The sequence below is a fragment of the Psammomys obesus genome, unplaced genomic scaffold (genome assembly GCF_907164565.1).
Source record: "Psammomys obesus unplaced genomic scaffold, mPsaObe1.curated_primary_1811, whole genome shotgun sequence".
Lineage (NCBI taxonomy): Eukaryota > Metazoa > Chordata > Mammalia > Rodentia > Muridae > Psammomys > Psammomys obesus.
The window spans coordinates 3,684,285-3,701,224 of NW_026585691.1; the positions used below are offsets into that span (position 1 = coordinate 3,684,285).

Genomic DNA, 16,940 nt, shown 5'->3' on the forward strand with positions numbered 1-16,940 from the left:
ACACACACACACACACACACACACACACACACACACACACACACACACACACACACACGGGAGGGGAGGGAGAGAGAGAGGTGACTGCCGGTACTCTGTTCATTGAGGAGAACCCTAGAACCCGCCCAAACCTAAAGGTTTGTCTTCACAAACTTGAAGGCCTGGGATCTTCCCTGAGGCTGTCCCAGACGCTGAAGATCAGAGCAGGGTGGCACTCACTATGAACTGTGTCGTCCCCCCACCCCATCAAAGTTCTGGACCCATAGAATATTGCTGTTCACATCTGGGGGGGGGGGTGTCTCCCCAAAGCTCAGGTTACTCAGTCTAGAAATGCCTCCAGGCACGACCAGAGGATTACCGATCTCCTAAGTGACTGTATCCAGCCAAACTGACCGCACAGCCGTCGCGGTGCTTGGGGCTGAGTACTCTAGGTGGTGGCCTTTATTTCCTTGCTTGAAAGGCCTCCGATCTTGAACTGAGACCACTACACTTGGCTTTAGTTTGGTTTCCAGCCACCAAGGCTACCACGCGATTTCTTTTCTCCTCTGATATTTTCTGGCCGAAGGAAGAAAGAAGACTTCACAGGCTTAACGGTGCTACAGGGGCCGCACTCAGGAATGGTGCCAGGGCTGGCGGAAAGGGCAAACGCGGGCAACTTCCAAGCTGGGTTGGGGATGAGTAGGGGATACGAGAACTTTTTGCCCCTACGTGGATCAAAGCAGGTGAGGTCCCTGGGGAATTTGGGTAGTCCGGGAATACCGGAGCTGGGAGTTGGGGTAGTGGGGCTTACTCAGGGTGTGCGTGGGTGGGGACAAAGGACAGAGAAATAGTATTTTCTGGGCAGTTGTGCCAGGCTGTGTAGTGCGTGGATCATCCGTTCACTCAAGCTGGTTCGCTCCAGCTGGCACAGCCTGTGAGAGACGGGTGGGAAAGGACCAGGGAATCTGCTGGTCTCCTGAGCATCTCAGCCCTCACCTGGGGGCGGTTCCGCGAGGGTTCCAGCAGGGGGCGCGCCGAGCTCCGAGCCGAGCGTCCCGGGCGCACCTCCAGCCGGCGCCTGGGACGGGGCTGGCCGCTCCGCCCCCTCGGCTCCGCCGAGGCTCTGCTGGCGGACGCCGGGCTCTGGGAGCAGAGCGGAGCCTCTGGCCGTGCACCCCGCCGCGCCCCGGTGCCTGTCCTGCCCGCCGCGCATGCAGCGCAGCCTCTCTCCGTGAGTAGCGCCTGGGCCACGGGGCTCGACGGCAGCAGGGGCTGGGGTGGCCGGGCATTGCCTGCCTGTCGAGGATATGGCCCTTCTGTAGTTTACGCGCTGTGGCGGCCCCGGGAGGCCAGTCTGCACGCTGCTTCCTCGGGGTGCCTCCTAAGCTTGGCATTCTGATCCCGGTGCCGGGCTGGGGAGACGGACAGAGGCCTGGCACCTGGGCAGGAGAAGGGAAACAACCATGCATCAAGTTTGGCGCCTTCGAAGGAGACCGGTCCGGGGTATGAGAGAGACAAGCGCAGCCTCTGTGGGCTCACACCTCCTCCCCACCTTGTCTTAAGGAGGTTGCTTCCTGAGAAATGAAGCTCGAGTGTGGCCTATGGAGCTGTGGGCAGGTGGAGGAGGGACACTTCCTTGCTCCCTGACCTCTAGAATCTGAAGGCAGCTGGAGGCAGCTCTTTTGGTTTTTGACATCGGTTCCCAACCGCCTTGGCATCCTAGGGAGTTTTGTTGACGAAGAGGGGCTGGCACCTTGACTGCTTCAGAGTTCAGTTCAGAGCCCTCTTTTCTCCCCACCCACCCGCTGTTAAGGTTTTGGCATTTAAAGTGATGGCATTGATAGCCTCCTAACAGGCTTGAACAGGGGTCGGGAAAGGGTGGGTATCTGCTGCCAGTGACAAGCTTCCTGCAGGCAGGAATAAAAGCCAGCACTCCCCTAGAGCCTTCCATTCTGCTAGGTGTGGGGGCAGACAATCCGGCTGTCCCAAAGAAGCTGAACCTTCTACAAAAGATGGAGTTTTTCTCATGTCAACTCAGTCAGGAGGCTGACCCTCTCTGAGCCTCAGCTTCTTTATCAGGGATTGTCCAAAGGTTCTGTGATGCTAGAGTCCCCTCCCTTCTGCTGGCAGCTTCCCCAGAGCCCTACTCTGAGGATTCTTCATGGGTGTGTGTGTGTGGGTGTGTGTAACACCCCATCCCCCACCCCCCCACCCCACGCGCGCCAAACCACTGCCTGTTCCTGCCATAGCCTGGTTTCTCTTACCAGAAACGGGTAAGGTGGGAGAGCATTGCACGGTGAATGAGCTTTGACCAGCAGTGGAGACTTAGAGAGTGTGGGGTGGGTTCCAGACATGAGCACCTTCTCTTACCTTGGAGTTGTCCTCCCAGAAGCCCCTGGCTTTCCAATCTTGAGCCACCCTTGGTGGAGTTGCATAACTATCAAAAAAAATCCCTGGGAAGCTTGATGGCCTAGCTGGGTTGATGGTGGGCAAGTCCCTTCTCCTGTATGAATCTCAGATTCCTCCTTTTGTCCAACAAGTGAGTTAGACTAGATCTCAGTGGGTTCAGACTTTTGTTTTGAGATGAGTTTTTACCCAGAACCCCCGTTCACAGCAGGGACAGTGGAAGTGCTCTGGCCCACTTCCTCAGCCTTCTGACTTCCAAGGAAGAGTTTAAACGGAAAAGGTATCCATGAGGTCCCTTCCTGTGGGGTCCTAGGAAGTTTGTGTTACTTCCTAAAGTGGTGCTTGGTACTCAGGCCATGGGCAGGAAGGTGAGTTCCCAGGGGCCCTTGGGAGAATGACACCCACCTGGGTGTCATCTTTGGAATGTCTGGAGCTGGTAGTCTGAGCCTCTGGTCAAAAGTTGTAGTCATGTCCCTTGCCTCTGATATGTGGTTTCAGCTTTTCAAAGTTGGTGCTTATAATTCTACCTTAGAGTTGCTGTACCTGACTCTGACAATTTGTTAAAATCCAAGTGGATCTTGTGGAGGTGTTACAGAAGGGTGATAAGGTGCCATAGGTGTTTTTACTTGATAGCAAAGTATCTGAGTCGTGGCCTTGAGAAAAGAGGCCAGGGCACTAACTGCATATCACCATTTTTAGAGCACCAGCTGTATATCGGCTACTACCAGGGGAGAGAGGGCAAATGTTACACCCTTTGCCTTCATGAGTCTCCGAAAGCACTTCACGTAGGCCATCTTACTTATAAAATAGATCTTTATTATGGGGCTGGAGAGATGGCTCAGTAGTTAACAGCACTGGCTGCTCTCCCAGGGGACCCACATGGTGGCTCACAACCGCCTGTGACTCCAGTTCAGAGGACCTGATGCTCTCTTCCGTCCTCTGGGCACTGCACACATGAGGCTCATGGACACACAGGCAGGCAAAGCAACCATATGCATAGAAATAGATCTAAAAAACAGTTTGAAAAATAAAGGTGATATTAGTTTACTGACCCCGCCCCAGGATCTCATCTATCCCGGGCTAGCTTTGAACTCATCGTGTGGCGGAGGATGACTTTGAACTTCTGATTCCCTGTCTCCAGCTGGCAGGGTGATTATAGGTATGAGCCACCGTGGCTGGTTTAGGGAGTGCTGAGGATGGAAGCCAGGGCTGGTTTGTGTCTGCTAGGCAAGCACTCTGCAGACTGAACGGAAACTGCTGGGAACTGCAGACTGAGTCCCGAGCACTTTTATGTTCCCATTTCTTTTTCTTCTTGGAGATAGGGTCTTACGCTACAGCCCACACTGGCCTGAAGCTCAAGGCACCTCCTGAGTGCTGGGATTACACCTGAGTGCCAACCATACCCAGTGCATTTGGTGCTGAGATGGAAGCCAGGGCTTCATACAGGCTACATACATTAACCAATACCTGAGACAGATCCTCAGTTCTGTGCATAAGGCTTCTCCAAATTGAATCAAGCAGCTTACAATCTTTTTGTAGGATCTGTTTTTTTTTTCTTCATGCTTGTGAAGTACTTCACTAATTCACACTGTTGTATAGTCAATTGTGTGTGTGTGTGTGTGTGTGTGTGTGTGTGTGTGTGTGTGTGTGTATTCATCGGCTCTATCCATTTTTCCATTGATGGGCATTTGGCTGGGTTCAATTTTTAGTTGTTGCTGCATGGACCATTCTGGAAAACAGCTGCACATGTTTCTCACAGTACAGTCACAGAAATGGTTCCATAGTATTCAGAGTCATTTTTCCCAGCGTGTGTGCTCCCCCCCCCCCCCCCGGCAGTCTGGTTTGCTGTGGTTGCTCTACGCACTCGCCCACAGCAGGGTTGACTAGCCCTGTGCTCCATGGACGTTGGTTTGAAGCTCAGAATAGCTGTCTTGTGCTTAGCTAAGGGCAAAGTGGTTGTAAGTGACAGATTGGGATTTGAATCCAAGCGTGCATGACTGCGTCTCTCTCTCTTCCAAATTTATTGTTATTTTATGTGTATGAGGGTTTTGCCTGCATGTATGTCTGCATGTAAGGCACCGCATTTGTGCTTGGTGCCTGTGGAAGCCAGGAGAGGCTGCCAGCTCCCCGGAAACTGCAGCTACAGACAGTTGTGAGGCACCAGGAATTGAACCCAGGTCCTCTTCGAGAGCCAGTGCTCATAACCACGGATCCGTCTCTCCAGTGTCTTTGTTTTTCTTTTTGAGACAGGCACAGATTATGAACCCCAAATGAGAAAATTCTAACCTAAGCTCAGTAAGAGGGTTTTCTAGAATTTGAAAAGAGAAGAAAGGAGTCATGGAGCCTCATAGGAAGTGGTGCTTGGGCTACTAGACCCTGAGGGCATGGAGCCGCTGTTGGGTGGGTTTCTCGTGGAAAGAGCCCTTCTGGAGGAGTGATGTGGCAGGGGAACTGGGAGGACAGGAAAGTCCTCTGTGGCTGTAATGTAGGATATGTGGACTGGGGTGTGGGTCTCTGTCTGAGCTCTCTTCCCCTCCCTCCATCCCTGGACATTTTTTTTTTTCTGGGGAAACCGGGGCTTCTTTGAATCCAGCTCAGCTCTTGATGGCAAATGGAGCTGGTGTCCCACAAAAGGGAAGCTCATGGCTGTTCTGGGACCATGCTTCATGTTCCTGCCAAGAAATTTTTGAGGGGTTTTCTGCTTTTACCTCTCTGTGTGAGATTGGTGTCCTCCTCTAAGAGCCGAATGAATGGTTTATTTGGAAAGAGTGTTGGTTTCTGAAGGCCTGCAGGGTTAGTGAGCATGAACACAGGTTCAATTTCCAGTTCTTGTAGAGTCAAACTTGCTAAGGGGACCCCAAAATCTTTTTCTGAGGACAGAATTGAATTGGTTGTCTTCATAGCTGTGGGAAGCAGAGACATAGCGGCCTCGGCTAAGTTAAGTAACAATAAAACCATCTTCCTTACTTTGCAGTATCTTACATTCCCCCCCCCCAATGGATCCCCACATTGGTATATGAAGTCGATGTTAGGAATTATGGGGGTGTCCCTGTTTACAGATGAGGGGGCTGAGGATGAGAAAGGGTGCCAGCCTGTTATGGGTGACAGGGAAAATCCATACCAACCTGGTCCTATATCTAGGCTTGCTCTTTTTAGTATCTGTGAACACTCAGGCCCTCCCTGGCTGCACAGTGGACGTGAAGAAGGAAGATACATGAAGAGTCATGAGTGTTCACAGGCAATTGACTATGAAAGTGAGACCTGGGGGCTAGGCCAGTTCTGTCGGGGGTAGGGGGGGAGGTGTCTCAGGGATCTGTGTGCTTTGAAGGAAGAGATGAAGGAGGGAGCATTTTGGTAATGGAGCTGTGGCTTGTGAGAAGGAGACACACACACATCCCTTGAAGTCCGGAACAGCCCCAGTCTCTTGATGTTGGTGAGGCCTGTCCTGTGTGAAGTTCCCTCTACTCCCCCTTCCCGAGAGAGGACCGCCTCTCAGGGTCATGTGTTTGGCATTTGATTGGCAGGCAGAAGAACAGCTGCCCATGCTAATCAAAATGGGCTGAGAGCCCTTCATTAAGGACCCTTGAGTGATGCGTCCATCATCCATCGGCAGCAGGTCCTTTCTCTGTAACTGGGCCCTACTCTCAGAGTGTGGCCCCCAGGTAGCTCCTTGGGAAAGGGGATTGCACGTCCCACACTGAGGGCTCCCTGTGGTGAACACTGCCCTGTGCCGGCAGAGGTAGCCATGTTTCATAGATGAAGAAACTGGGTTCCTCTGCCAAGCGATGAGGTCACGGAGCTAAATGTGAGTAGCACTGGAACCAAGCACCTCAGGCTTCTGACTCCTGGTGCTGTTTTAATTTGTCACACCATCCCTACCCGTGTTCCCTGTGAGGTGATGAGTGAGCGTTTACCACTCCGTTCAGACTCGCCATCTGAGGTCATGCTAATCCCTTGTCTTTCCACAGCGCTTAATCATTCACAAAACAATCTCATGACTTGAAATTGATTTTACAGTACTGGCCCCATTTTACAGATGGGAAAGCTAAGAGGTAACTTAAATGATTTACGAAGGCAAAACTGGGCTTTGTTCTGGGCAAATCTTCTCCCTCAGAGCTGCACTCCCAGATTTTGGCGTTAACATATTATTTTATGTGTAGGGGTGCTCTGCCTGTGTATGTCTGTATATCACAGGCGCACAGTGCCAGCTGAGGCCAGGAGAGGGCATCAGATCCTCCAGAACGAGAGTTACATATGATTGTGAGCTGCCTTGTGGGTGCTGGCAGTGGAACCTGGGTCCTCTGGAAGAGCAGCCAGTGCTCTTAACCACTCTCCGGTCATCCCTCCAGCCCTGCTCTTGACTTTTTGAGACAGGGTTTCACCATTTAGTCCAGGCTGCCCTTGGATCCTCAATTCTTCTGCCCGGCAGTGCTGGGGTCATAGATTCCTGGCTATAGACACCTCTGGGGTCATAGTTTCTCAGCTGCAAATACCTCTTTTCTCAGTAGAGCTGAACTTAGAACAAGTAGCTGAAGTTCCCATGGTTCTGTTTCTCACTGAACTTCCTCAGACAGATCTGAACAAGCAGGAAGGGCTCTTTTTCTATTTCCTTAACAAGTCGGAGACAGGTGTGATGGTACATGCCTGTAATGTCAGCACTGGGGAGGCTGAGGCAAGAGAATTACTGCTAATTTGAGGCCAGCCAATGAGTGCTATACCAGCACAGGCTCATCCAAGACCCTGTGTCAAAAATGAAAGACAGGAGAAAAATTAAGAAGAACCAAATAATAGATATGGGGAGATGGCTCAGCAAGCAAGAGCTCTTGCTCTGTTTCTGCCTTTCCAGAGGACCTGAGTTGGGTTTCCAGAGCACATTCGGAATGGCTCACAACTGCCTGTAACTCCAGCTCCTGGGCTGATATCCTCTCCTGGCCTGCTTGGCACCTGCAATTGTGTGCATATATCCGTAAACATACACACACAAATATAAATAACATTTAAGAAAGGAATAAAAACTATATGTCTTAGAGTTACTATTGTGATGAAACACCACAACCAAAGAAACTTGGTGAGGAAAGGGTTTCTTCAGCTTACCCTTCAACATCACTGTTCATTTTTGAAGGAAGTCAGGATGGGAACTCAAACAGGGCAGGATCCTGGAGGCAGGGGCTGACGCATGGGCCGTGGAGGGGCTGTTTACTGGCTTGTTTATTATGGTTTGCTCAGTTTGCTTTCTTGTGGAAACCATGACCACCAGCCCAGGGATGGCACCACCCACAATGGGCTGGGCCTCCCCAGGTCTTATGGGAGTATTTTCTCAGCTGAGGCCCCCACCCTTTCAGACGACGCTAGCTGATGTCAAGTTGACATAAAACATTGTACATCAGTGGTTCTCCACCTTCCTAATGCTGTGACCCTTTAATACAGTTCCTCACGATGTGGTGACCCCCCCAACCATGAAAGTATTTTGTTGTTATTTCATACCTGTAATTTTGCTAATCATGAATCGTAATGTAAATATCTGATATACAGGGTTCCTGATACATGACCCCGATGGGGTCTCGACCCACAGGTTTCGAACCAAGGGTATACATCCTTCTCCTCCTCAGGCCAGAGGCTCGCACAGACCCATCCTTAAGGAATCAAGGTTGTGGGCAACTTGAGCTGTTTTTCTCCCTTGCACTTGGCTGCTCTTCGAACTCAGACTCAGGCTTGTTCTAATTTGCACGGGCGTTCCAAGCTTAGGTTTCTTTCCGTTTCAGGGTTGTATGGTCCAGGCCCCGATGAGGAGTCCAAACATGGAGACTTTCAAGCAGCAAAAAGTGGAGGACTTCTATGACATCGGAGAAGAGCTGGGGAGGTAAGAGCTTCTGTGAGAGGGTGTGTAAGATGGACACACCCACCCTCCTCCTGGCCATTAGCGCTGTAAAGCTGGTCTTGTCACAGGGCTGTTGGGAAGCTTTCAAAACAGGCCTGAGGTTTATTCATCCTCAGGGTGACTCTGCAGAGCTCATCTCTGACGTCATGACGGCAGCAGCTGTGCACGGCTGGGGGCTGTGTTTTCCCTTGCACTCTAACTGACAGCTATGGGAAATCTCCAAGACATTTGGCACTTTTCCCCTCAATTTCAAAGCCCCCTTTCCAGGCTGGCTGGGCATCTGGCATGTTGGTTTTTGTTCTTGGTGTCCTGTTGGGATTCTCCATGGTTCCCTGGGGTTTCTTTTTTAAAGCTGGAGTCTGAATGGGAGGTGAAGTAATCCTCCCAAAAGGGGATTTGTATTGAGTAACAGCCACACCAGCCTTGTCAGGAAGTTTCCGGGATCTGAGTTGTCCTGTTTGCTCAGCCCAGAGCAGGGCTGTGCTAAATCTTGTCATCTCAAAGTCACTATTTTGTAAGGGGAGAAGCTGGGTTTTCTGAAACCCCTCCCCATCACCCCCACTCCCACCCCAACCCCTGGGCTTCCATTTCTAAGAGCGGTTGCTATTTAGATGGGATTTTAGTGGTTACAAAACACCAATCCCAAAGTCCTAATCTCAAAGCCATGTCAGGGATGGAAGTTACCTTCACCCTGGTCTTACACGTAGGAGATGGTGGAGCAGGGTTTAAGCAAGTTTCTTAAAGTTGTTGACACAAGAAACAAAGTGAAGGTCCTGACCTGTCCAGTTTGTCCCTGCACACCTGTCCTGTTCTCTCCTGTGGGCAAAGCATTGCACACTCAAACGTGTTCCCCAAGGCACTCCACCTCCGCCCTTCACACACCTAGCAGAGCAAAACTATGGGCTGTTAAAGGCGCTCATGGGACCAGACATGTAAAACAGGAGGCCTTTGCCTTCTTTAGAATTGTTGAATTAACACCGGTTCTCACATCCTTTGTTTTAAAGGCAAATAGAACAATGCCAGGGAACTTTATTCCAAGACGAGAGGTAGTGGGGGTGGGGGTTGGGCACAGGTCAGGGGAATAACTGACCTGGCAGGCTGGTTGGGTGGGGGAGCAAATGTCCACAGACTCCCAGGGCCCTCAGACTTCTGTTGCTTATTTATCTTGGACCTAGAAAAGGTGTGTGAGAAGGGTAGAAGGCAGAGGCTTCGGGGTGCTCTGCTGGAGCTTGCCTCCGAATGGAAAATCAGGGTCTCTTTGCTTTAGGCCCTTCTGTACCCCTCACCCCCGAGCCGGGAAACAGTCTCTCCTGGCAGCGAACTGCCAAAGGTGTTTGAATTAATGTCCTCGCCTTGACCTGTGTTCTGTGCCATGGGTGCAATGATGAGCAAGGTACTGTGTTCCTTCTGGAACTCCAGCCTGGCTAGAGGCATGCTTGATCACAAGGCCAGGCTGGACTGGAGTCTGAGGGACAGAGAAATTGAGAAGTTGCCTGGGCGAGGGCCCCTGGGGAAGGATACAGAGGCTCTTCCTGGGGAACTCTTGTCATTCCCCCCCTGCCTTGCCTTTCTACCACGTTGGATGTGAGCTATTAGAACTAGGAGTCAGTGGGGTTTTCAGGCCCTCCCTTACTGTGAGTGTGAAGGCTGTGTGTGCCTCCCGGGCCGGGACCCTCCCTCCCCAAAGGTTGGCAGAGTCAGCAGAGACTGGGAGCTGTGGAGAGGTCAGACATGTGAGGACTTGGCTGGAGGTCAGGTCATTAAAAGCTCTTCTTCCAGGATCCCCACTTGACAGTTGTAACCGAGTTCAAGGTAGAGAAGGGTCCTGAAGGGGGCTATAGACTGGGCTGGAATTAGAGCTGCTCTCCTTAGGAGGTGCTGGGGGTCCCAGCCCAGGATCCTCATGCATGCTACGTGACTGTTCGGAGCTCTAAGCCTCCAGCCACCAGCTTGTGAAGAGGTTAGTCCTGCTTTTGCCACGCCACTTGACATATTGAGGACCTACCTACTGGGCGCCAGGCATCGCCTGAGGCGGTGGGAAGGAAAGCTTGTGTCCTGTCTTCTCGCTGTCTGTAATTTATTGATGTAGAGAGGCACCAAACAAGTGGGTTACAGAGGGTGAGTCATGGTCAGGTCAGATACGAAGGGAGAGGACAGGATGCTTAAGGGAGAATAATGAGAGATATATTTAAAATGGGCCGGTGAGCAAGGCCGCTCCAAGCTCTGGCCCCTGGGGCCGAGTGTGGATAGTTGGCTGTGCACACAGCTTCTGCTCTGGCCTGCTCACAATGCTGGAGATTGCCTACTCTCTCTGGAGTGCTTAGAGAAATGCTAGCTTATATAGTTTGGCCTCTCCCAGCCTTCCTAACTACCAGTTGGGCAGAACAGGGGAATACTGACCGGAGCCGAGCTCATAAAGAGAGTACTGTTTAACCCATCGCTTTATACAGGAGGCTAATACTGTGGGCTTTTCCAGAACCACAGACTGCACGTGTGACGGGATAAAGATGGGGGCTGGTGATCTTTTCTGGGGTCCCAGCCTTAAAGGAACATAGCGACCCCCACACAAAACCATTTTCCTTTTTTTGAATGCTTCTGGGGAGGGGGAGAGAATAGGAGGTACGTAGTTGTTTTTCTTTTTTTTTTGGTGTTGCGGGGGTGAGTCTTTGAGAGAAAGTGTTTGGGGCCAATGTTAGCAACATAGTAAGACTTCTGTGCTCCAAAACAAACAGCCAGGTGCATGGTACACACCCTCATCTCCGTGCTTGGGAGGCAGCAGCAAGGGGATCTCTGGGTGTTGGAAGCCAACTGGTCAGTTACCTAGTAAGATCCTGTCTGAAAAACCAAAACCAAAACCAAACAAAAACCCCAACAACAACAGCGTATTCAGTCACCAGCTATTTTTATTTCTGAGTCCTTCCTGTAATCTTGACAACACTTGCACAAACCCCTCCTGCTCGGTGTCCGCTTGTGCATGGGTTCACATTCCTCCAAGAGCTAAGGTGGCCCAGAAGGCAAAGAGGAGTGAGCAGCTGGGAGAGGCCAGCTGAAGTTAGGCCTAACTCATGTTTGTCTTTGATGTCAGGTCTACATCTGGTTTCCTGTCTTAGGCATCAGACCACACTGAACCTAAGGCCAAAGGTTTTCTTTAAACTTCTGCGATTTGTTTTTGCCCATTCTGTTCCCCTCACTATTAAAAATTATACTTCTAGGGTGCTATAGAGATGGCTCAGAGGTTAAGAACACTGGCTGTTCTTCCAAAAGAACCTGAGTTCTCCCCCAAGGGAGGAGCAGCCTTGCTAGTCCACAGAAGAGGACATTGCAGCTGGTCCTGAAGAGACTTGATAAGCTAGGGTCAGATGGAAGGGGAGGAGGGCCTCCCCTATCAGTGGACTCGGAAGGGGGCAGGGAGGAGATGAGGGAGGGAGGGTGGGATTGGGAGGGAATGAGGGATGGGACTATGGCTGGGATACAAAGTAAAAAACCTGTGATTAATATAAAAAAAAAATTATTAAAAAAAAAAACCTGAGTTCAAGTCCCAGCACATACAAGGCAGTTCACAACTGTCTGTAACTTCAGTTCTAGGCGACCTGATGTCCTCTTCTTGCTTCTACGGCACCAGGGGTGTGATGCTGAGGTGCGAACATGGCATTTCTACCTCTGGTCCTGTCAGCACCACAGTAGATGGGGGCTTTCCAGTCCAGGGGTCTCTTGGAGCACCTGTCCTATGGAACAAATCAAGGCCGTTATGAGCCAGATGGATGCGAAACGGCCCAGTAGAGTGCAGTGGCTTCCTGTTACCCCAAAAACATGTAATAGGCATTCAGAGGGGGAAGCTACTGCCTTGAGAGGGGTGCCTTCTCATGACTGAGTCCCAGAGCTCTTAGTGAGGGAAGGCAGCCATAAAGCAAGGACTCAGGAGTGGTGGGCCTGGGCTTGGGTAAAAGAGCAAAACAGAGTGAAGAGCCAGGGCTGCCTGCAGAGTCCTGGATGACAGAAGTCCTGGTGAGGGAAGGGCCTGTTCATCACCCATTGTGAGGAAAACAAAGCACAAAGCCACTCAAACAAAGTGGCTGAGTGGAGCCTGCTTTGGTCAGAGGGAAGCTCAGCAAACATGCAAATCATTCCCCCCATGAGCGGGTCTCGTGGAACCCAGTTTGCATTGTGAGGACCCAAGAGGTTCTCCTGAGGGGTCATTGAGGCCATCACCATCTACCCAGGATTTACAGATGTACTTTGTTTTCTGTTTGTTTGTTTATTGTCAGCATGTAGATTTTGTGGGGTTTTTTTTTGACTCATTAAAAAAAAAATTCCTTCCTGTATAACCAGAGTACTCAATTTTCAAACATAATAGAAGAAAATTGTATGAATAATGGAACTCTTGTGAACTTTCACCTAGATATCACCTAAATTTCAAAAGACTTATCTTTATTTATTTATTTATTTATGTGTGTGTGTGTGTGTGTGTGTGTGTGTGTGTACCTGTGGAGACTGGGAGAGGGTATCAGATCTCCTGGAACTGGAGTTAGAGGCGGTTGTGAGCTAGCTGTCCATTGTGGGCGCCAGGCACCAAACTCTGGTTCTCTAGAGCACTAAGTGCTACTGAGCTATGTTTACAGCAAGCCACATTTGCTTATTCACCTACTTATTTGTTCCTGTGTGTGTGGGAGTGGAGCCTGCGCCACACCACAGTGTGTATATGTGTGGAAGTCAGAGGGCAACTTTCGGAAGTTGGCTTCCTCCAACTGAGACACAACTGACACAGTCCCTGTGTCTCAGGGACTGAATTTAGGCCATCAGGTTTGGGGATAAGCGCCCTACTTGCTAAGCTAGTTTGCCTGCCCTAGATATCCCAACTTTTATCATCTTTTACACCCCTCCCCCTTTCTTCCTTCTCTCTCTGCCCTTTACCCCCTGAGGCTATGGGTGTGTACATTTCTGTCTGTCATTGTTTTTGAGCCGTTTGAAAGTGGTTGCAGACATAATGGCTCTTCATCCCATGACACTTCGTGATGTATTTCCTAAGGACATTGACATCCTCTTTTATCACCAGGACATTTAATACTCTAAGCAATCCCTCTCATTCTAATTATGTCAGCATTTCCATTTGTGGTGTTTTGTTTTTGTTTTGTAGGGCTGGTGATGGGCTTGCTTTGACTTTGCTGTATAACTCAGGCTGGTCTCAAACTGGCCCTCCTGCCTCTGTCTTCCAGGTGGTAGGATTACAGGTACATGTCACGTTGCCTGACTTTGCCATTAGGGATTTTTTTTCCCCCTGAAGACAGAATGTCATAGACCCCAGGCCAGCCTTGAATGTGCTTAGCTGAGGATGGCTTTGACCTTCTGATCTTTCCTCCTCCATTACGTCCTGAGTGGTGAGGTTACAGCACGCCTGGCTTATGTGGTGCGGAGGCTGGAACCCACGGCTTTGTGCACTGGAGGCAAGCACCCCGCCAGCTGAGCCACCTGCCACCCCCATTAGTGTTCCTTGTAGTTCTTCTCCCTGCTCTATAAGAGCCAGTGCAGGACTGCCTGTAGCGTTTCCTTGTCACAGCTCTTAGCATCTCTAATCTTGAACTATGTGATACTGGTATTTTTTAAAGGCTGGCCTTTAAAAAACTAAGTATGGGTTGATTAACTTCATTCCATTCTCCTCTATAACATTCTCAATTAGCATTTCTTTTTTTTTTTTTTATCCCAAAAGTAAGAGTGTTTCTGTGAACTCATTTGTTCAGTGTTCTCCCTTGGCATTATTTCTGCCGGGTGTGTCCCCAGAGGTGGCATACCAAAGCAAGAGTTAAGACTGATTTGCTTAGAGGTTGAAAGGAAAAATATTAAGCCGTGTGCAGTGCCTCCAACAAGTGTGCATCTCCCAACACTTCACTCACTGGTGTGTGTGTGTGTGTGTGTTTGTAACAGTTAAAGAGTTCTGTGAAGGAATGTTAAGATTTTTCCATTGGGAATTTCAAGTAGTTAAAACCTTGTTTACTTTCCCCTTAACTGTAAACGTCATTGTCTTTATTTCTTTAGCTTTCTCCTATAATAGTTCTCTTTAATTTCATTACATTTTATAGCTAATGTGAAGTCCTGGCCACAGCAAGGAAGGTAGGGCACGTACAATTATTCTTTTTTCACAGATGATGAAAGCAGGGCACTCTGGCAGGCTTTCGAGGACCAGGGGCAGAGCTCTTGGCAAGGGTGCTGCTGCTCCTTTCCCCAGCTGCAGGAGGGATGCATGGTCCTGGGAGCCCAGGGGTCTGCTTGGACGCCTGCAGACTGAGTGCCTTTGGGAGAGTGGGTACTCGAGGGGTGCTTCTGAGAGGAAACGGGAGTGAGCTCTCTCTCCTCCCCCTTGCATCAACTAATCTGCAGTAAAGCACCCAGGGCTCTAAAGTGCAGGTAGAGGTCCATCTAGGCCCTGCCATCCAGGGCTCCTACAAAGGGACAGCCACAGCCTTCAGCCTTTCAGCATTGCCCAGTCTCAAAGCGGACCCTAAGAACTTCATTGCACATTGTCTAAACCAGGGGCCAGAAAACAACAGTCCTACACAAAACATTTGAATTGACCTGTGTGACAGGTCAAATAGGTAGGTGTACTGGCTGGGTTTTTGTGTCAACAACAGTAATCAGAGAGAAAGGAGCCTCAGGTGAGGAAATGCCTCCGTGAGATCCAGCTGTAAGGCATCTTCTGAATTAGTGACCAGCGAGGGAGGACCCAGCCCATTGTGGGTGGTACTCTGGGCCGGTGGTGGTCCGTGGTGCTATAAAGAAAGCAGGCTGAGCAAGCCATGTGAAGCAAGCCTTTAATCAGCACCCCACTGTAGCCTCTGTGTCAGCTCCTGCCTCCAGGATCTACCCTGCTTGAGTTTCTTTCTTACTTCCTCTGGTGATGAACTGTGATGTGGAAGTATAACTATGTGAATAAACCCTTTCCTCCCCAGCTTGCTTTTTGGTCATGATGTTTCACTGCAGCAATAGAAACCCTAAGACTTTAGGATAGGTTTTTTAATTTAATTCAATTCAATTTAATGTGAGAGAGAGAGAGACTTTCATTTTGTCAGTCTGGCTGGCTTGGAACTCAGTATGTAGACCAGGCTGGCCTAGAACTCACAGAGAACCACCTACCTCTGCCTCTTGTGCATTGGGACTAAAGGTGTGTGCCACCATGCCCAGCTAGGATAGGTTTTTACAAGTAAACTTTTCCAGTGTATTTGATGGTAGGGAACTCCAACCTAGAATCCTAAGCAAGCAAAATGTTATCTGTACCCCTATTTCCATCTGGGAACCAATAAAAAAAAAAAAAAAAAACTCAGTTACTTAGTGTATGTTGAATAATAACACTTAAATACTTGCAGAAGCTTTGCTTTTCCCATGTTATATAACACCTAGCTAGTCATATGGATCTTGCTTTTTGCTCCCCAGTGCCTCAAATATTTACCATTTGGCCCTTTGCTGAGAAAAATGTGCCTGCTCCTGTTCCCCTTCAGGAGAGCTGACTGTTTACAGAGCAGATCTCCTTATGTGGACAGCCAAGGAGAAGGAAGCAGGTTATAAACAGGTCTCAGCAAAAGAGGAAGAGGGTGAGCAGAGGCCTCCAGGCCCCCTCATCTGTTGTTCCTCTCATTGCCCCCAGGCTTTCGGGGTCCATAGGAGCCTCTTCAGAACCACAGCACACTCAGGTGAATCCTGCTATTTTCAGGGAGGGGCTGGTCCTTCCATCCAAACTTAGGCAATTGATCCTGTTGTTACAACCTTTCTCTGCATGGACACTGGATCTTTTGTTTTGGTTTGATTGTTTGTTTGTTTTCTTTTGTTCTTTTTCCTAGACAGGGTTTCTCTGTGTAGTCTGGCTATTCTAGCACTTGCTCTGTAGACCAGGCTGGCCTCAAACTCAGAGATACACCTGCCTCTGCCTCCTGAGTGCTGGGATTAAAGGTGTGCACCACCACTGCCTGGCTGGCTCTTTTATTTTTGAGTCAGGCTCTCACAGTGTATCCCAGACCAGTCTTAAATCCATTATTCTCCTGCCTCTGTCTCCTGCATACTGAGATTACAGGCATGTGCCATCACACCCAGTGTCTTCTTTTGTAGATTCAAAGGTACTTTGAAAATTTTTCCTTAAAAAAAGCCAACTCTCAGGCTGGGGAGATAGTTGTCAGTAAAGTACTCACAATGCAAGGTGGATGGCCCCTGAGGAGCACAACTCAGTACTGACCTCTGGCCTCCATGCACACATACGCACACGCATACAAGCACTATCACCACCACCACCACCACCACCATCAGGAGCAACAATAACAAACCCAACAGAACAATGATCCCTGAACAATGGCATCCTACACCTCCATTAGCAGGTGATGGATAACTGCTTTCGGCATCTTTCCAAACAGCACTTTTTCTGAAAATTTGAAGGACATAGCTTGGTAGGTGAAAAGTGCCCAGCAGGTGACCACAGATATCAACACCTTTATCCTAAGAGGTGGACGGTTGTTTCTGAAGAGCTGGACTGTGCAGTTTTCCTCTGTTGCTGCATTTGATCTTGACTGTCCCTGTATGGGGCTAGTGGATGGTAGGAAGCCATTATGCCCATCTTATGGATGAGGAAGAAGAGTCACAAGGACCCAGTCTCTGCCCGAGAGAACAGAGAGGCCAGATGAGTGGGGATATGGCTACATGT

General features: G+C 49.7%; 1 protein-coding gene across 1 annotated transcript in view; it reads left to right on the forward strand.

The window, feature by feature from the left end:
* The first annotated feature begins 1,090 nt into the window (after positions 1-1,090).
* Positions 1,091-16,940, forward strand: part of Dapk2 (death associated protein kinase 2) — a 108,764-nt gene continuing 92,914 nt past the window's right edge. The window contains exons 1-2 of the mRNA XM_055597759.1: positions 1,091-1,210; positions 8,148-8,245. Of these exons, the coding sequence (XP_055453734.1) occupies positions 8,154-8,245 (92 nt within the window). The 5' untranslated portion in view covers positions 1,091-1,210; positions 8,148-8,153. The remainder of the gene's footprint in view (positions 1,211-8,147; positions 8,246-16,940) is intronic.